The sequence below is a fragment of the Pseudoliparis swirei genome, chromosome 15 (genome assembly GCF_029220125.1).
Source record: "Pseudoliparis swirei isolate HS2019 ecotype Mariana Trench chromosome 15, NWPU_hadal_v1, whole genome shotgun sequence".
Lineage (NCBI taxonomy): Eukaryota > Metazoa > Chordata > Actinopteri > Perciformes > Liparidae > Pseudoliparis > Pseudoliparis swirei.
This window is the reverse complement of record NC_079402.1, coordinates 16,565,362-16,587,357: the sequence shown is the minus strand read 5'-3', so window position 1 is coordinate 16,587,357 and position 21,996 is coordinate 16,565,362. Positions and strand designations below refer to the sequence as shown.

Sequence of the window (21,996 nt, the reverse complement as noted above, 5' to 3'; positions counted from 1 at the left end):
GAGAGGGATGAGAGGCGCAGTGTGTGTGTGTGTGTGTGTGAGGTCACAGAGGTCACCGTCATGTTGACGGACAACTAGGCCCATTACGCGGCTCCATCTCCGTACTCACGGAGAGGAGCGTCCAATTTGTGTGTCTGTGTGTGTGCGTGTGTCTGTGTGTGTGTGTGTGTCTGTGTGTGTGTGTGTCTGCGTGTGTCTGCATGTGTGTGTGTGTGTGTGTGTGTGCGACGCTCCGATGCCTCGAACCAATAGAGATGTGAGATCTGCTCTTCATCACCTCCTCAGCACCAAGAGAACCTTTTCTCCGTCCTTCGGGTTTTCCCCCCCTCGGCTCGCCATTAAACGGCGCTCACGGCAGACGGCGTGCGGAGCGACGGACCGGTAAATAATAAGGGAATTAATTTTATAAAAGAATATCCAGTGGATAATCGATGATGAAAGGAAAAAGTTTAACCGAGCCGTCAAATATACTTACCGACTGAAGAGAAGCACCGGGACAAAGATGAGGATGAGGAAGAAGATGAGAAAGAGGAGGTTGAGAGGAGGATGAGAGGAAGGAGGATGATATGAAATGAGGATGAGAAGGAGAGGAGGAGGAGGATGAGGATGAAGATGAGAGGAGGGTGAGATGAGGATGAAATGATGAGGAGGTGAATGAAGATGAGATGAGGATGAGATGAGGATGATATGAAATGAGGATGAGAAGGAGAGGAGGATGATGAGAATGAAGATGAGATGAGATGAGAGAAGGATGAGAGGAGGAAGAGAAGAGGACAAGAGGAGGATGAGAGGATGATGAGAGGAGAATGAGGATGAGATGAGGATGAGAGGAGGATGATATGAAATGAGGATGAGAAGGAGAGGAGGAGGAGGATGAGAATGAAGATGAGAGGAGGGTGAGATGAGGATGAAATGAGGAGGAGGTGAATGAAGATGAGATGAGGATGAGATGAGAGAAGGATGAGAGGAGGAAGAGATGAGGGTGAGAGGAGGATGACTAGAGGAGAATGATGATGAGACGAGGAGGAGGATGAGAATGAGACACAGATTATCTCTCTCTCTCTGTCTCTCTCTCTCTCGCCCTCTCCATACTCGCTCGCTTCTCCCTAAAAATAAACCCCCATCACTGCTCCTCCTCCTCCTCCTCCTCCTCCTCCTCCGAGTCGTCTCCCCGGCTTTATATATTTACGCTAATGACTTGCTTCAGTTAGCGTCGGTGCATAATGGCGTCGTTACGGCGCCGGGCGCCATCCACAACCTCAACTGACTGGAGGGGCGGAGGAGAGGGAGGAGCTCCTCGTCGCTCGCCCACATTAAGTCGTTTCCTTGAATCTGCAGATGCGGAAATAAAAGAGAAAGAAGCTGGTCGGCTGCATCGTCATCGCGGGTATATTTTGATACAGTATGTTTTTAATCTTCAGGTGCTTTAAACAAGCCGGACATGAAACGTGTCGACGAGGTCTTAAACTCAGATTAAACTGAAACTCAATCGCAGCGAGGTAATAATAAGCGAGGTCAGGCCTTACAGATATAATTATATCAATCTGCCTCGATGTCTGCCTATTGATGCCGTAGCAACAATATAAACAAGGATTATTTATTATCTTGTGCTCTTTATTTGTACTAAAATTGAGCTCAGACAATTTTTTTATTGTACTTTAATTTTCATCAACACGGGAATATATATATTTTTTTACTTGCCCCATGTAGTTAATCAGCCCTTCAAAATAAAATACACATACACAGTTTGTTATACAGTTTGTTCACTTTGGCTTCAAACATAAATGTTGAAGCCTCCTCAGTGATTTATAAGGAGAGATATAGAACATTGATTTGAGGCCTAGAAGAATATTAAAAGAATATTCAGACAGGGAGACACAAAGAGACACAGATATGTATTTATCGCAGCGATCCCATTAAACAGTTATGACAAACTCACGGTTGAAATATTAACCGACTCCCCCAACCGACACATCCATTATTTATTCATCATCAAACATTCAATGTGGCAGACGGAGAGCCGTTATTAAGACGGTCCCAGGGGGAAGTGGCACATTTGAATAAATGAGGAATTAATTTTTTAAATATCAGATCGTTTAATATTTAAAAAATAAATAAAAATAATCACACAAACCCCTTTCTTGTTCCTATCGTTAATATATATATAGTATATATATATATATATATATATACTGTATATATATATATAAATATTAAATAAATATATATAGCCCAAAAAATGAAAAATACATATTCAAATATAATATACATAGCCCCCCAAAAAATAGAAAGAAATAATATATATATATAACAAGATATTATATAAATATATATATAGCCCAAAATATATATACAGTATAGGTATATATATATATTTGAATATATATATATATATATATATATATATATAATTTGAATATATATATATATATAATATTATATAAATATATATAGCCCCAAAAAAAATATTTCTAAAAAATATTATATATTTATTTTTGTGGGCTATTTAAATATAGTCAGACTCATTAAACTGCTTCAAGTCTGCCTCTTGTTGTTCCCGAGCAGGAGAGGAACACATTGTGTTTCAACTACCCCCCCCCCCCCCCCTCCCTACACGGCTGCAGACAGATGAGCTCATATTTACGACATGGAGGTGTCCTCATCTCCTCCGCTGTGTTTCCTACCTCCTCGCCGCGGGACCTTAGCGTATGGAAATGAGGAGAATGTGCTGCAGACCGTCAGCTTCTGCTGACGCCGCGGAACCGTGGCGGCGCGGAGAACCTCCGAGGAACGAACGCCGGTGCATGCAGGCGGCACGAGGAAACCGACACGTGCACGGCACACACACACACACACACACGTGCACGGCACACACACACGTGCACGGCCGTGCTCTCCATTAATGGAAGAAGTGCACTAATGCGGGAAAAAAAAGCTCAGTCAAACTGTTCCTGTGTGTATTTGAAGTGTGTCGTAGTCGATGTGTTGTGTACTGTATATAGTGGGTACGGGAAGTACTCAGACCCCTTTAAAATGTTTCAGCCATTTGCTCAAATCAAAAAAATACATTTTATTTCTCATTAATGTTCACTCAGTACCCCATCTTGACAGAAAAAAACTGAAATCTAGTAATTTTTGCAAATTTATTAAAAAAGAAAAACTGAAATATCACATGGTCATAACCCTGTGTATATGTGTTCTAGTGGACTGGTTCTTTCTCCAATCTCCATAATTCATACTGTAATACCTCACGAGGACACAGGGGGCAGTCATCGTGACCATGTCAGTCCTCTGTCGTCGCACAGTCGACAGGTGTCAGGTGTCAGGGTGGATGTTCTGCGTATTATAATCCATAATATGAAGCCGCAGCTCTGTTGTCGTGTCATCAGTTTGTATTATTCGTGGTTGGGATGATTTAAACTCAAGAAGCGTCCACATTTGTATTAAATCTGTGTGACCGTGTCACGGCGTGTGAAGCGTCGGCTCCCGATGATTAAATCCTGACGCTCCCGTTCCGTCTTCATCCCGCTGTGAGGACCTCAGTCGTCCTCCTTCCTCCTGTCTGCGCCTCCTTGTGTTTATTTTACGATCTTCGGCCGATGCCGTGTGATGCGAAACCTCGTGGCTGCACACTGAGAAACCGGCCTCACCTTCGTCTTCGCTCGCCGTCGGAGATCCTCGAATTATTTTCCGGGCCACGTCCGATAAATCCCGATGCGTGCAGTCGGGGTCTGAATGAAGGAGGTGTTGTGAGGAGGCCCCTCCCCCCCGTGGAGCCCGTCGGCCTCCGCCATTTTGTATATGCCACCTTTAGTCAAATCTCTCCCTCGCAGATGCAATGACTAATAGATGGGAGGTAGCGAGAAAGAGAGAGAGAGACGGGGGGAGGGAGAGAGAGAGACGGGGGGGAGAGAGAGGGAGAGCGAGAGAGATTGATTGTCTAGGGGTCTTTATTTTTCAATCAGGTTACAGTTATACTGTTCATCAAAAAACTTACAAAACTAAATCATGCAAATACAAACAAACAAGAAAACAACTTATAAGTGAGAAAGAGAGAGGGAGAGAGAGAGTGGGGGAGAGAGAGAGAGGGGGAGAGAGAGAGAGGGGGGAGAGAGAGACGGAGAGAGAGAGAGAGAGAGGGGGGAGAGAGCGAGGGAGAGAGAGGAGAGAGAGAGAGAGAGGGAGAGAGCGAGGGAGAGAGAGGGAGAGAGAGAGAGAGAGGGAGATGTTGGGGGGGGGGGGGGGGGGGGACTGCAGAGTGGGACTTACTTATTTTGTGTGGAAGTCGAGCTCGGAGAAACTTGGAGAGGAAAAAGTTCAAATGTCGACAAAAAAATGAGCCGGGCTTTTTTTTGTTTGTTGCCAACACAAATCTTGAACAACTTTCATCTTCATCCGTCTGACTGCTGAACTCTCTCTCTCTCTCTCTCTCTCTCTCCCTCCCTCTCTCCCTGTCACACGGCCACGGAGCGAGGCGGCTCCTCTCCTGGACCGCTAACACCGGGAATCGACCCGACTCGCAGTATTTCTACGACTCGCATCGATTTATTACAAACGTGCTGAAGATGAAGAAGACTCTCTGGGCTCCGAGGGGCCGGCGGGTCAAGGGGAGAGGATGCAAGGGGAGAAGGAGGTGGATCAGATTATGGCTACCTTTTGTTTTGATAGGCCGACATCGCTCACCTTGGGGTCGTGTCGGCGTCTGTCACCGGGCCGAGAAAACGACAAACATGTGTGTGTGTGTGTGTGTTTTAAAGATGGGCGCCATGTGTTTGCTGCGTGCTGTGAGTTTTTTCTCCAGTATGTGGAGCGTGACAGCTGCTGTCAGCTCTGTGGCGAGAGGGGTCAGGGGTCACGGTGGCGGCGGCTTGGAGAGACTCTCTCTCTCTCTCTCTCCATCGTGTGTGTGTTGCTATCGCAGCGAGAGATTTCAAGACCACGAGGTTAAGGCTACAGAATTGATCGTAGGACCAGGATGTCACTCGGGACGCGCTCCCCCCCCCCCCCCAAGGCAGTTACTACAACGGCGTGTTCTCTCCATTCCAGAGAAGAAGAGCGAGGAGCCCTTTAGTCTTTACACACACACACACACACATCGTTCTCCCTTATTTTATTTGCTCTGTGTGTTTAGAGGTTGGGACGTCTCGTTGATACTCGACGGTCTAAGAGTCTCCTGAATGAGGATCATCACTATTCTCACTATTAATTATTATTATTATTATTATTATTAGTGCACACATTTGAAAAGAGAAGATATTATATAAATATTGTATATGTATTGTTGCGTTTTTAAGGTTCTTTTTATGACGTCTGCCTCTCGGGACGACAGATGAAAAATAGCCGCTTGGCTAATAACTCAGAAATCGTATTTTATTAATGTTCACTGACTGTCCCTCATCAAATAAACACGTGTAAAAACATTCTTTAATTAAAGATCTCAAAGATGACGTCATGCCTCGTCTCAGCGCTGGAGAGACAGAGAAGTCCAATTTCTCGATGACAAACGAATGCATGCAGAAAATTAGAGAAAAATAAGAAATCCCAAACAAAATATTTTAAAGAACTTATGCTCTCGATCATGAAATAAATAAATAAATAATCGCATGTCACGAGATGCTTCCCATAACGAAGCTTTTCCAACAGACAGCTGCAGACTTACCAGCCTCAGCGAGGAGGTCGAGGCGTCGACCTTGAATAGTTGACGTTAGGTTTGGTTGCCGGGCAGATTGCAGATCTAGGGTTACAGATCTATAGACGTGGACGCTATTTTCATCCAGGAGAGCAGAGAGCGCGACATGTTCCCGGACTGCACACGGCCAAAGTCTGCATGCACATGCGAGGAGTTGGACTTTATGTTTTTTCTCCACATCTTTCACAATTAACTTTTAAATAAATATAAATAACAGCTGGGGACGAGGAGGAAAGTTTTTCTATTTCATAAATCTCAAGATTGAAAGGCTTGTTTACTCATTTTGGTAGAAGATGACAGAAAGGGGAGTCGGAGTAAATCAGAGCTCGATGGTGGCTTGATGTATTTATATCATGGGGGGGGGGGGATTGAAGTGGATTTCTGGAGAGATAGGAGCGTAGGAAAGCTTGTTTGTATTAGTCTTTTATAAAGTACACAAACAGTGCAGCATACGGCATCGCGTGTCTGCATGCAGCTCATGCAGGGTCTTTGAAAGGGTTAAAGAGGAGATTAAAGCCATATTGAACATCTTTAATCCCCCCTCTGGTACTTTTAAAAGGAGCCGGACATGTGTGTGTGTATGGGGGGGGGCGATCGTACAATGTTTATAAGAAAACAGTTTACGCCGTCTGTCACATGACGCGACTCGATGGATCCGACGCCACCCGCCGCATCGCGGCTCCGACTGCCTCTAAATGTCACCGCACCAGTTTCTTCTTACAAAAATGACTACAAAGGGATTTACGATTTCAATCGTAAAAGGCTGAGAAAATCCTGAACCGACACGTTTCTCGGCTCAGCGGCGAGGAAAGAGGACGACTCGTGTGAAAGAAGAAAAAAATAATGAAACGTAAAAACCTTTTGTGGTCGGTTCTCACCACCGAGTCGTCCATTAGGGGGTCCAGACGTTTGAACTCATCGCCGACCCCCCCCCCCCCCTCCCCTCCCCACTGGAGTGAACATGGAGGAGTTTTCATTTCCCATAGAGCCTGTTCACACTAATACCCCAGGAGAGAACAAGGTGCAAAGTGGTCTACCCATCACAGTGGATAATTTATTCAGTCACTTTTACCCATGTGAGAAAAATCCTCTGGAGTGAGATATCCAGTTTAGTATTTACCATCTTGGAAAGGGAAAAAGAAAGAAATGCCAAAACCGTCTTTTTAAAGATCAACATTGATTGATTTTTGTTTTTTGTTGTTGTTATCTACCAGTATGGACAACTGTGAGTCATCTTTATTCCTCTTTTTTTTAATGGATTTGGAATGAAACGGGTAAAAAAAAAAGTGCGAAACGTGACAGTTTTTTCTAAAAAGATTTGCGACACCTTGGAGGCTTATTGGCTGCCAGCTGTCAGATTGTGAGTGTGATGCGCACGTGACTGGCGCTTTTCCTCTGATGTGTCACGTCGGGGGCGGGATCACAGAGGCAACGCCGACACATTCATGGCAAGATACGTTTAAATGCCAATTAAGCCCCCTGTGGACTATTTACGTCTACGGTCTGCTAGAGTGTCAGCCGTCGCTATGAGGAGACACTTGGAGAAGGCCTGTGGCGTTCTGGGAAAAGTAATTACATTCTTTCGGCGTCATGATTATTGCCTCGAAAGTGTCTCATCTCATCGCCTGTTGTCTCTGCAGACGCTGACGGAGACGTTTAATCTCGCACCTCCAGAGACGACCGCGGTAATTAAGTTCTCGCTCGTAATTTTTGTTTTTTAAAGGTTGTTTTTCACGTTACCCGAAACGCGGCCGCCGCGTGAACGTAAGAGCATACATACACTAAGAGACACTGAAAGGGGCTGATGGAGATGAGGATTGAAGTGGATGAAGAGGTTTAATCTTGTACTTTCAGAGACGACCGCGGTCATTACATTCTCGCGTGTAATTTTTATTTTGTAAAGTTTTTTTTCACGTTAGCTGAAACGTGGTAGCTGCGTGAACGTGTTTTTTCCCACCGTCGCAAAAGTAAACAAGAGCATACATACACTAAGAGACCCTGGAAGGGGCTGATGGACATGAGGATTGAAGTGGATGAAGAGGTTTAATCTCGTGCTTTCAGAGATGGCCGCGTTAATTAAGTTATTGCGCGTGATTTTTGTTTGTTAAAGTTTTTTAAGATCTCCGTCGCTTGCTGTATGAAGATAGTTGTGTCTTTATTCCACAAAAAAGAGTTTTGAGAGCAAATTTCCCTACAAACTACAAATTTACAAAATCAAAAACATTTGCATTCAAAATCTAAACATTTTCTCACAAAAAAAAATGTTTGCACCCACAAAAAAAAAACTTTGCTCTCAAAATCTACGAGTTGAGTTTGGACGTAGTGGGCGGGGCTTACACTGCTAAAGCGAGGAGTTTCTATTGGTTGGTTTGACTTGCTGCGCGAACGGGAGGTTACAGTGAGGAGGACACGGAGATAAGTTGGCATCATTTCTTTTATTAGAAGCAAAAGTTTTAATTTTGAGAGCAAAGATTTTTAATTTGCAACTAATTTACTTACAAACGAGAATACTTGTCAACTCTCGAAAACCTTTTTTGTTTTGTTTTCATAATAAAGACATACATCTACCTCCATTTTGCTGCTGCTGTGACTCTTTTGGGGTAAATATGTCGCTTCTGACGAGTTTGTCGGCACGCCGATGTCGTGCGATCTCTCTCTCTCTCTCCCGCTAAAACACAGCTGATGTAAAAAATAAAATTAAAAAAAGGTAGAACAAAGAGTTATGAACCTGCATATTGTGGCACGAGCTGTAATGGAAACGCTGCCAGGGACTTGATGCGAGTTCAGAGTTATTACGTAGTTCCAGTCGGGTAAACAGTCTGTTAGCTCCGGAGCGTGACTGATGGTTAGCACCCGGCTAACCAAACTCCACTCTATTCATGCAGTCGCTCTCCACTTCTTTTTTGGGGGATTTAGTTATCTTTGGATTACATTTTCTTTTGACATCGCCTATAACCTCATTCGTGAAATAAGAAAGAAAAAGAAGGAGGAAAAAAAAGACAGTTAATAGGCGGTTTTCCTTTTTGCAAACAGCCAGCGAGCACACCGCACGCGTCTGCTCTCGTATTTGCCAACTCCCCGAGTCCCGAGGCTTCAGACTGTTGACTTAAAATCTCTGGCTTTTCAAAATAAAGTGCAGAGCCTCCCGTTTTACATCTATCTCCGACGCTCCTCTTGCATTTCTTCCTAAAAATAAGTTGTCACGGTTTTTTTTCTTCTTCATTTCGACAGGCGTGTTAAAGTAAAGTAAGTTTGCTGCATTTAGTTTTAAATGGTTGCTTCATTTCTATTATTATCTTTATTTAAATGGCACCACGTACAGTTAAAATATAAATGTCACCATTTCATGTGCTGACCAGATTGTAGCTACACAGCTAATTAACATCTGTAGTCCCTTGACAGACCATAATAAGCATAAAACAAACAGTACAGGATTGGATACACCACTGGGTTACGTTATATTACGTTGTCGCGGTAAATAAAACTTACGTGTACCGGAACAAACGATATGTTTTTGCTATCAGAACTAATTCATTTTAACAATTTCTGCACACCAAAAAATTTAAAAAGAGTGAACAAATTGTCAAGTGATCCCCAGGACACCATATGTGGATGGGTAATTGAGTGTGCCTTCACTTAGTTTACTTATTATATTAATTATATGCACTATTAACATGTGTTTCTGCCTGGTGCTTCACATTAATTGACAAGTATCCACAAATAAGGCTTATTAATGCCTTTTTTAATGGAATATTATCATATTTGTTTCCACTAATTACGATTGCATGACTCTAGCATGCTTAATGATTATCTGGCAGCTAAAATAAATTACAATAATTTAATTTCAATATTTTTTTGGTTTTTATACGCAGTTTTTTTTGTGCCAAAGCATCAAAATGTCTTTTTTTCAAAGTTAAACATGTACTCACACTGAGAACTGGTAAAATCACATTGTTTTAAGCGTCACATGTTTCATGAGCACGTTTGTGCTGGTTGATGCCACCTGATCGAACCCCCGCTCTCCGCATCAAGAGGCCTCTCCGCGCACGCCACTTTACCCTCTGCAGACTGTTGAGAATTTCTTTTTATTATATTTTACGAGTAGTGCCACTACGAGTTGAGGCACCACGGCTGCGGCGCGCTTGGTATCTTTTGTAACCAGCAATGCTTCCACGTTCACCTTTAGAGGATAGGGAGTGGGGGGATAGGGAGTGAGGGGATAGGGAGTGAGGTTTTTAAGAGGGGATAAAATGGCTTCCCACTGACCATGTGAGAGTCTTCCTGAGTACAAATCTGTGTTGTTTATTTATTTATTCCTCTAATCCCCACTCCATCTTTCTCAGAGGGGAGGGGGGGGGGGCTGATGCACGGATTTGTGTGTCTGTTCTTGATCTCAGAACTTCTTGATTTCTATATAGAAACCTGTGACCGTATATATGCCGACTGACCCCCCCCCCCCCCCCCCCCCCAGGGGAGGGGAATAAACACGTAGCACTTACCACCCGATGGCACTCAACCAACATCACACAGTGCCCCACACACACAAATACACACTCACACAAACACACACACACACACACACACACGCACAGAGGGGAATCGTCATTAAACGGAAACTCACTCATTCCTACAGAAAAATAGCCGGGAGGTAATTATGCCGCCGTTCGCTTTACCTTTGTGAGGAATTATAATAAAAGATGGCGGCCGTGGAGGATCCTCGCTTCAACTTCACAGCCTCACTTCATACCTCCTTTTATTTTTCTCTTCCAGTCCACACACTTCAATTTCTCCTTTAAAAAAAAAATTGCTGGCCACTTACACGTCTTGATTGCAGTTGCAAGCGCAGTTAAAGTGCACCGGCACAATCACGCATGCACACACTCCACACACACACAATAATAATAATAATAATAATATATATATACATATATATAAATATATATATGTATATATAAATATATACATATATATAATAATACCTGCAGGTTTATTTTACATATATACAGTACTACAGACACACACGCATTGAGTTTGAGGGTCTCCCCTATACCAACAAACACAGTGACAGACACACACACACCAAGATGACATGAACACACACACACACACGCACAGTGTAAAGCCAGACGTGTGTGCTACCTGATCCACTACCATCAGTCATTCTGCAAGGTGTATCCATGAAGAGCCGACAGCAGTACGCTGCATGTGTAATTCATGAGTGAGTGTACACATTGTACACATCGGCACATATGAAACGTGTACCTCAAGGAGAGGAGTTCTCCACACCTGGCTGTTGGAAGAAGTGTCTTCCTTCTGCCTCCTTATCAGCGCTTCTATTAAAATATAAGGCCGTGGGGCAGAGATCCATCTTGTCTTTTAATGACATGTCTGTGTGTGTGCGTGTGTGGAGTGTGTGCATGCGTGATTGTGCCGGTGCACTTTAACTGCGCTTGCAACTGCAATCAAGACGTGTAAGTGGCCAGCAATTTTTGTGCACTTTTTTTTTTTCATGGACTTTTCCAGGCCTGGAAATATCCGTTTTTAAAATTCCATGTCTTTTCCAGGTTTTTCTAACCCTGATATTAGTGCTGAAGCGTTGAAACAGCAGCACGAGCCTCATGAGTCATGGGCGCCACATCCAGATCCTCAGGGGGTCACAGGAGACCCTCCCTCTGCGGACGGCGGTGAACGGCACGGTCGGTATTTTTTGAGGGGTGGAAAAGGCAACTAAAGATAATGAACAAGCGTGTATTTAAGCTTCTTAGGAAGCGAGCAGATGAGGGAGCATAGAGCGCTTTCAGGATTCCTCCTGCGCGTTGAGAGAAGAGAGGCGACAATTGAAGCCCATTCCCGCCCTCTGGAGATTGGAAAGCCCCTCGCTCCATCTCGCCGTCTCACTTCACGCTCACAAAGCAGCCGTTCTGACCTCCTCGGTGATTGTGTGCCTTATAATGGCGGCCAGCGGCGATAAGTTTATTTTTTATTTTTATTTTTTGCATTCCAGTGTGTGTGCGGTGTGTGTGTGTGTGTGTGTGTGTGTGCGCCTCGGGGAGAGCGGCTGACAGACTCACTGCCGGGGTGCAGTGCCACCGTCAAGGACAAGCGGTGGAGGGTGCAGCGGGTGATTTGTCTCTTAGGATTGAAGTCATCTCGCCCCCCCCACCCTGGTCTCCGCAGGCCTCTTCTTCCTATCCTCTCTCTTCTTCCTCTCCTCCCTCTCTTCCCTCTTCTTCTTCTTCCTGCACTGCTGTCTCATTTTCGAAGGGGAAGAGCATTTCTCTCTGCATCCCTTTTAGCTGATGCACTTGATTGCGGGTTTTTTTTCTTCTCACAATTTTAAACAGCACATGATCCCCCCCCCCCTCCCCTCATGGTGGAACTACAGAGACACTTCCTGTTTGAGTCCTAAAACCCTAAAATGTGTTAACTCTGCAGAATCAGAATCATCTTTATTGGCCATGTACGTGTGCACATACATGTAATTTACAAATAGCAAGATCAATATGAAGAAAAACATTGAAGACAACAGAATAGCAACATATACAGGACTGTCTCAGAAAATTAGAATATTGTGATGAAGTTCTTTATTTTCTGTAATGCAATTAAAAAAACAAAAATGTCATGCATTCTTGATTCATTACAAATCAACTGAAATATTGCAAGCCTTTTTTTCTGATTTATTGCTGATTATGGCTTACAGCTTAAGAAAACTCAAATATCCTATCTCTAAATATTAGAATATCATGAAAAAGTATACTAGTAGGGTATTAAACAAATCACTTGAATTGTCTAATTAACTCGAAACACCTGCAAGGGTTTCCTGAGCCTTGACAAACACTCAGCTGTTATAAATCTTTTTTTTTACTTGGTCTGAGGAAATATTAAAATTTTATGAGATAGGATTTTAGAGTTTTCTTAAGCTGTAAGCCATAATCAGCAATATTAAAAGAATAAAAGGCTTGCAATATTTCAGTTGATTTGTAATGAATCCAGAATGCATGACATTTTTGTTTTTTTAATTGCATTACAGAAAATAAAGAACTTTATCACAATATTCTAATTTTCTGAGACAGTCCTGTATGTACAATATAAAAACAACAACAACAACAACAACAACAACAACGGTAACAATGAATTGAATTGGGGATGTTGGTGCAGAAAGAAAGTAGTGCAGATAGATCAAGTGTTCATAGAAGTGGAAGAAGCTTCTCTAAGTCAATGTTTTTTATACCTAATAAAAAGCATGAATATAATAAACTTTGTGTTTATTTTCTGCAATAATCCTAAATCCAATGAATAAAAAAGGCCCTTGGCTTTTCTTTGTTTCTTATAGTTACCGAGTGCAATGCTAACTTCTGAGCTTAGCTTTAAAAAAAAAATGTCATCCCTGAGTCACTCTCTCTCTCTCTTTCTCTCCCTCCATCTTATCTATTTTTTAAATTAACTTCGACAACAGAGCTAGACGGCGTGCGTTATGCTTCCGCGACAACACGCTGGCTCGTGGCGGGGCTAACACCGTTAGCCGGGCGTATGAACGCGGTGCAGACTAGCTAGCTAGTGGGGACGGCGAGCACCGACATATATAAATCGGACCGGTTGTATAAACGGAGCACAGAGAAACTCAGATTATAGATTAATGTTGTCTCCGTGCCCACGTAGATATTACCCCAATATGTCTTTACACAGCTAATAGTTGCTAGCGGCTTTATGAACACTCAGAATTTAGCAGCTTTTCCAGCATCAGCTCACTTAACATAATGAATGTAGGTTTCTGAATAGACTTCTCTGTTCCCACTGTGGCTAGTTTAGAAGTGTGTGTTTTCTGTTGGCCGGTCTCCATAAGGTGTCTTGAAAGAATATATTTAAAGAATATATTTAGTTTAAGCGTATCTCCGAGCAGATGCAGCCAATAAGCAAAGACGGAGAAACAAACAAAGCAGCCTCCTTAATATTCATTGTGTTTAGCCAGAAATCAGCTGAAAAGAAAACACTCATATATACCTTTTGACAGAGGACCAGAAAACCAAAACCGAGGATTTATCTGCCGTTATAATGCCTGATGCATCATATCGCCTCATATAAAGTATTTTGCTCCTAAATCACAGCCGTGTCCCTCACGGCGCCGTATAAAGAACATTATTTACACCAGTGGCAAAGTAATCCAAAATAACAGTGCAGCGCTGTCATCATTTGTAGCCTTTGAAGTCGGCGACGCCGGCCATCGCACCCAGCGCAGGCGGTGTCCTCTAAAATATTCAGGAGCCCAAATCTCTGTAGTGTGCAGAATATAATCTGGGCTCCGGCGAGGTAACCACCGCCTCATCATATTCTGCAGCCCGTGCGACAATCTTCTGTTTGCCGCTCGATTCCATTTTGTTTTATGAAGGAGGGGTGGAAGTAATGAAAATATTTGATCTGAACTGTGCGGGCCCCGAAAACGTCCGTCTGCATCAGTTTAATGAAGAAGAATAAAAGAAAAATGGTAAAGATTAGAGGAAATATTGCGCAGGTGGGTAAATGAAAGAAATGTTAATTGTGTGACCGCCGCTAAAAGCAATCATCCTCCACCACTCAACCTCCACCTCGACACGCCGCCGCTCGATGGCAACGCACTTTAATATTAGCAATATAGTTGTTGGAGCAATTCTTTGGGGAGGGGGGGGGGCAGGATATCCATTGTTTCATATCCAGTGTTTCAGATCCATTGTTTCATATCCATTGTTTTATATCCATTGTTTCTGACAGTTCATAGATTGGTTCAATCAGAAAGTGATGGTGCTCTGTCGTGTTATGCATTCAGGCTGTGATGAACACAAGAGACACATTTCAGGGTCATAGAGATATTTTATGCTCATTTGGACTCTATCACTGAGATAAAGATGAACTAGTTCAGTGTCAAATGTACAATTATATGCAACAAAATATTATATTTATATATATTAATGCAAAGAATAGAGAGATGTTGATAGTTACTTCTTGTATTTAGAATTTTTTCATTCAATAGAGACAGTATCTAACTCTTTTATTTGCCTAAACTAAAGCTAACTGTAAGCAGGTAGCACTCGTTAACTACCGAGGTATTATATTATATATATTCATATATATATATATATATATATACTACCTGGATTTAAAGGTCACTGTGCATCATTTACTCTGACCTCTTGGATATAATCCTGTCTGTCTTTGATGAGAGACGTCACCTGGCTGCAGCCTCCCCAAGGTCCTAGTGCTCGGGGATTATATCCTTAAGTATGATGACAGGCTATGAACCCCCCCTAAAATAGGCCTTTACGACACAGTAAACGCATGCTTGCACATGTGAAATTGTCCACGCCATAAAGTCTACATCACGCAATTCCACGTGCACACACACACGCCAGCGCCGAGTGGGCTGAGTGCTGAGAGCTCCGCAGTGGACGCCGGGCCTCCTCGGGTCCTTGAAGCCCAGCAGGGTTCAGGGGGAACATTTAAAGATAACCATCTCCGTTATGAAACAGAGCGTGTGCTTAATGGTATTTTGCCGGTTGGTAACATCAGTTTGGCAAACGTACCTGACCTGAGGTGCGGAGCGGCATTTATTGGGAATCTAACTGCCGAGTGTGAAGCGGATCGGATGCACGGTTCTGGAGATGTTTTGTTTTATAGTTATATGTTTAAATCTCATTTTAAACACACGCACAATCGGATCATTATTTAACCAGAAGCCGTCGGGAGGCTAACCGCTCATCGATAAGGAGCTCGCCGATAACTTCAGGATTTTTTGATATTTTTTAAAATAGCGATAACGACGAGTGAGCGATATGCCGACGACGCAGTATTTCATTTACATTTAATGAGTTTCTGGATTTATTTTTTCCCGAAATGTGAGTCAAATCCATACTAACCATCAGCCGCTTAATAGCACGCAACCGATAACTAATTATTACTTCCTGATTACCGTGCCTTTTCATATCAGTTACTCTCCCCGTGTCCCCCGGAGCGAGGAGCGCGGCGTCCGGCTTCCCGCTCGCCGCTGACTTCTTTTATTGGGAGCGTGTCACGAGTTTGGGATTTATTAGCTAATTATCCGGCAGTTCATTAGAACATGAATAATGAACCAGGGAGAGTTCCTCAATGCACTGAACGTCTGCATCAGCCTGTAAAACAGTCCACCCTGTGAGTCTGTTGTTACATCTCTGTGTTGAGTAATCTTACAGACGATACACACTTAGCCAATTAATCCCCCCCCCCCCCACCCCACACACACACACACTCATTCAGTCAGTCTGCATGTTCCGTTACCTGAGTAGTCAGCCCGCCAGTGAATGTATGCGAACCCTCCTCCACTTCCATCGGCTTAGTGGGCGGCGAGGTTTAAACACACCTGGCTCAAGTTTCTGTCACACACACACACACACACACACACACACACACAACAACACATTAAGGTGTGCAACAAAGCGAGCAGGTATATTCCGAGCGAGTTAGAAACAATCCAAACATCCTCAGGTAGAGTTTCCCCCGGGATCCTCGCTCTGAAGACGTGCGGCCTCTTGTGCGCGGCCTCACGTGCGCGGCCTCTCGTGCACGCCCTCACGTGCGCGGCCTCACGTGCACGCCCTCACGTGCGCGGCCTCTCGTGCACTCTAATGCCAACACATGGGCGGCCTCGCTCTCCACGAGCGCACGTCGTCGCAGCCTCCTGTCTTCTGAGACTCGGTCCATCAGATAGGACAGGACCAATAATAACATCTTTTCTTCTTTAAAAAAAAATCTCATATACGTGCACACGCATGTTCCTCCCGGGCTACACCTCCGTGTTCACGTCATGACAACGTATCGGTGCACACGTGTGCAAAATATTAAAAACAAAATGCACATTTATATTTACCTTTTCCGTTTTATTTTTATTTTTTAAACCCCACAAACCCATTGAAGGCGTCTCCAGCCTGGCGCCTGATTGGTCGCTCGGTCTTCATTCGGTATCTCCGTGTCTCGGTGTCTCGTCTCTGAACTGCGAGCACAACGCGGCGGCCATGTTTTAGACGGAACAGACAGATTTTTATCTCTTTCCCTGAGGCGGCTCATTAGAATTCAGAACACTTTTTTTTCTCCAAATATTCCTCCATCACTTCCCCCCCCCCCCCCACACACACACAAACACCCCTCCACCCCTCTCTTTCTCTTGCTGTCGTACACATTGGAAAAGAGAATCCTCAGAGCACCGGGGGTGGGTGAACTATTGGTCAGCCATCATAACAATGTCTGTGTGCATACACATCAACGCACTCACCCAGTCGCACAGCAATGTATTTTTTTTCCGCTGAATATATGCAACTGAATATTTTGGAACTGAATATTTTTTTAATGCAAAATATGCATTTACCATCCGGAGTAATTAAAATGTGACCTTGTGTGTATCGGTGATGGTCCCAGTGTGTCGTCATCGGCCGATAACTCGACGACCTGAAGAACGCTGAGCAGCTACAGAGAAAGATGCGTTCCCTCGGCTGAGAAGGAAATAGCGATAAAAAAAGCTGAATAAATATCGTAATACTTATTACGTTTTAAATATTTGCTTCATTTGGGACCCGAACCAATGAGAGTCTCGGCCCAAATGAGCTTGATCGTGTTTTGCCCCCTAGTGGTTGAAAATAGATTAACGCTCGCTAAAATAAATAATGTCGTCACCCTCCTATTAATGGTATTAAAAACCGCACACAGTGTCATAACAAGTGTGAAGAGCATATTTAGTCTTGGTCAACTTTACACACACACACACACACACACACACACACACACACACACACAGAGCACCACTTGGATATAGATAACACACTCTGATACATTAATTGCTAATGCTTCCTGAGTCTGTTTGTAGGCACTTTTGTGTACATGCGTTCCCACAAGTGTGTGTGTGTGTGTGTGTGTGTGTGTGTGTGTGTGTGAGTGTGTCGACACAGTGGTCCTGGGCTAATTAAGCAGTTCCACAGTGGGAGTCAGCGTGGTTTTTACGGTCATGGTACGACGGAGCAGAAAGCCCTCACTTTCATAATTACTCTGTTATTATCTGAGCGGCGACTCGGATACGCCCCCAGACGCTGACACCCATCAGAACCACACACACACACACATCCAGCTGCGAGTGTGAACGACACACACGTTTGATGAAATTGTCCTTTTTTTATTATTGCTGTTCTTTCTCTGATGATCTTGCAACTCAGGGAAAAAAAAGATGCATTGAGCCCGTCATAATCTATTTATCTCAGCGATGCCTTTGAGGCGTACAGATCGTCGACGTCAGCGCACAGTGACGTGTGCACCTGGTTGTAGTTTATCTCCATTTATCTAGATTTAAGAGCCGAGAGAATGTAGCCGCAGCCGACTGTTTACACCTGTTATTCAAATATTCCCTCCCGTATTCCCAGTGCATACTTGTGCATGCATGCATGCATGTGTGTGTGTGTGTGTGCCTGATTGCACATGTGACATGTGAACAAACGCCAACCCTGCTGGCCCTGTGTGTGTGTGTGTGTGTCCCATGCAGACGTTCTGTGAGTGTGTGCCCAGCTCCTCCCAGCTCAAACACCGCTGGTCAGACTCAGACACGGCCAGAGAGACGCCCGCCAAGGTAACACACACACACACACACACACACACACACACACACACACACACAGACACACACCAACATGTTCTTATGGGTCCCGGGTTATATCAGAAGGGACATCATTAGCGATGGCTAAATTAGAGGCTCTAGTGTAATTAGTGTCATCCTGTTCTTTGACATATTGTTTTAAAATATATTGCAGAATTGTTTTTACTCACTATTTGCAGTATAAAACGAACGCTTATTTTTTTTGTTAATTCATCTGATCGTAATTGTATTGCATTGTCTTCAACATGACAGAAAATAGGGACGAGATAATCCTACTCTCTCTCTCGTCTCCAGAGTCCAAGGGGACGTCGTCACATTGCTGTCTACTTTGATATTAAGTTTAATATCTTTGAAACTTGGAACTTTTTGCTTGAAAAACAACAGGAAACTAGTCTAAAGTATGCTGATGCAGTTTCTGTCTATGATATAATCAATTAATGGACTAATTATTTGGAATTTCTTTTCCTGGAACAGCTGACACTGCAGGTTGACTCCTGGCAACAAGCCGACGATTCAAACTAATAATAAGCAGTTTCCTTTTTGTCCACAATCAGTGCATATAAATATATATATATATATATACATATATATATATATATATTTATATATATATATATTTATATATAGATTTATATATAGATTTATATATATATAGTCACTTTTATCCAAAGTGACTTAAAAAATAAGTGCATTTAACCACGAGTACAACCTCAGAACAACAATAATCAAGAAAGTAACATTTCTTCAAGAAAGCCAAACTAATAAATACCATAAGAAAAAACATAAATAAGTGCCACTGAAATCTGCCTTAATTCAAGGTATTGTCGGAAAAGATGTGTTTTTGTGTCCGGTGGAAATATATATATATATATATATATATATATATATAAATATAACCTTTATAGGTTCTTTGAAGAACTATTTAAGGATATGGTTCTGTAAAGAACCTTGGTTTGAAAGGTTCTTTGTGGAACCATAAATGGGGCCTTAAAGAACCATGTTTTGAAGGTTCTTTGAGACACCTTTATATGTTATTTGAAGAATAACGGGTTTTCGGTTCCAGATGGCACCTTAATTTTTCTGCGTGTGGGAACTATATTTTAGTGCTCGACTCTATCTCCTGTCTGTACCTTAAACTACCAGAAGCTGCTTCATGCGGTTTGAAGCGTTCCCGTCTGAGGACCAGTGTGTGCCCGCTCCAGTGTATCCACCAAGGTTTTTCTGACTGCGTGCCCTGACTGCTCCGGGGATGTCTCTGCTGTCAGCGCAGCGGGGTCGCTATATATCTCCTCGGTGTTATGTCAACAGTCACTATGCCAGCAATGAATATTTAGTGCGGTGCCGATGATGGTTTCCACTGATGTCCTGGCCCGCCGGCGGTGGAGCTCCGTTGAAACTGTGCTAATGTTACACTGCAGCCATTCTGCAGCGCAAGGCCATTATGGATATTATGCACAGCACGACAACCTGCCACACACACACACATGCACACACACACACACACACACGTAGCCGAGACCTCGCTCAAAATAGACGAAAGAAAAACACAGTTTTAGTTAGATTTCATCACGCCGTCACCGTCTGCATCTTAAGTTAGTTATGCGGCAACACTTCCCCGCAGCTGTTTGATGTGATTATGGATTTTAGGGGAAAAACACGGAGACGTGGGCCATTTCTGACACAGTAATCCCTTTATGTTTCATCTGCAATATGTGCATGTTCTTGCATGTCTGTTACAAGTATTTGGCTGTGTGTGTGTGCGTGTGAAAGTGTGTGTGTGTGTGTGTGTGTATACGTGTGTGTGTGTACATATGTGTGTGTTCTTAAACCTATATGCCGGTGGGGACCTGACTGCACACAGCCCCAAGGGGACCTAAAATATGGTCCCCACGGGCGTGTGCATGTGAGTGTGTGTTTGTGCCTGTGTGTGTTAGTGTGTGTGAGAGAGTGTGTGTATGTGTGTGTGTGTGAGAGAGAGAGAGAGTGTGTGTGTGTGTACATATGTGTGTGTTCTGAAACCTCTATGTCGGTGGGGACCTGACTGCACATGGCCCCGTGGGACCTAAAATGAGGTCGGCACGGACATGTGAGTGTGTGTGTGTATGTGAGTGTGTGTCTGAGTTTGTGTGAGTGTGTACATAAGTGTGTATGTATGTGTGTGTGTGCGTGTGGGAGCCTGTAAGCCCACATGACCACATATTTACTGTATAGACGTGGCATATGTACACTTCTTTGATCGTGTAGATGTTTATTTAGTCTGCTCTAATATACTCTTTCATGCATTTGTGTGTGTGTCAGAAAACTGCAGGAACAGAAGTTGGCTCCTTGCAGAAAAAACAAACAATAATGCATACTCATTTTATCAATGTACTTAGTGAATTCCAGCAAATGGAGTTTTTCATATTACAGGAACACAAAAAGTATCAATAAATCCAATAAGTGCAGAAAGTAGTCTTTTTCCAATTTCCCTCTGGAATAAAGAATGAAAAAGTCTTTGGCTTTCGGTGTCTTCTCAAAATTACCCAGATTCATTTATTTTCTGGTACGAAATACATAAACTGTGTTACCCAAGGCCCCGTCTGCTTGTTGTTTTTAAGGGTTAGTTTTTTTAAATCAGAGCTAAAGTCTTATCTTGTTTATCAAAGCGACTCATAGACGCATCATATTTTAGGCCGAGCAACATTTTCTCCGTGGCCCGCGGGCCCCATATGAGTCTGGGACCCACATGAGAACCCACCGCCCTCAGGCTCCACATGAGCGCCATGTGTGTGTGTGTGCATGTGCTTTGGCTCCTGATTAGAGGAAGGAGGGCTCACATATAACCCTTTTGTTTTTCACCATCTATATGTGGGCTAATATTTCGGGGAGCTCATCTGGTTCCCACGCAGTGTGTGTGTGTGTGTGTGTGCCCAAAGCCAATACTTCAACCCATGCCAGGACAAGTCGCAGGGGGAAGTTAGAATTTTTTTTTTTACGTGGGTAAACGCGGGTGGACCTGACTATTTCCTGGACAACACAATTGATTTTCTTCACATTAAGGAAACCATAACGCTTTCTCGTAAAGCAGACCATTAGCAGTCTATTAATGTGCTTCACTGTGCTTGTGCAGCCAATTTACATATTAATGAGCTCGCACTCTCTCACACTTCCACACTTCCACACACACACACACACCTGCCCACATATTCTCACAGAGTGGGAGAAAAAAAATGAAAATAATAATCAGTAAGAGATCACTTGCTGGTTCATTTGAAGGAGGATATGGGGGAGCCAGGCATTTTTAATCATGCACCGGTGGGCCATCTTGCTCTTTCCTACCTTGTGCTGGTTCTCTGGACCTGAGTGGGAAAATGGATCATAAAAAAGCCATCATGGAGGCCTTTATAGTCCAGTTAATGGAGCCCACGTTATCGGGAGAGGTCTGCCTGTGTCCTCTAAGAGGATTCTACTTTCTGCTGCACATTCATTTAAATTCTATTGGCTGTCAGAGGTTTTTTCTTTCTTTCTTCCTTTAACTTTCTCTTCCCGGCTGCTGCTTATTGTTTCGGGGTTTTATTATTTTTCCTTCCTGTCTCTGAAATGTGAAACATCTGTGCTTCTGACCAGAGGTTTCCTCCACCGCTGCACCGCTGCTGTATTCATGACACACGGGGAGTCGTACACAGAG

General features: G+C 43.4%; 1 protein-coding gene across 3 annotated transcripts in view; it reads left to right on the top strand.

The window, feature by feature from the left end:
- fibcd1b (fibrinogen C domain containing 1b) overlaps window positions 1–21,996 on the top strand; it is a 105,916-nt gene that overhangs the window by 7,290 nt on the left and 76,630 nt on the right. For 2 of the 3 annotated variants that reach the window (XM_056432607.1, XM_056432604.1), the window contains exon 2: window positions 18,219–18,302. The exons of the other annotated variant lie outside the window; for it this stretch is intronic. In XM_056432607.1, coding sequence (XP_056288582.1) covers window positions 18,219–18,302 — 84 coding nt within the window. The remainder of the gene's footprint in view (window positions 1–18,218; window positions 18,303–21,996) is intronic. 3 annotated transcript variants of the gene reach the window in all.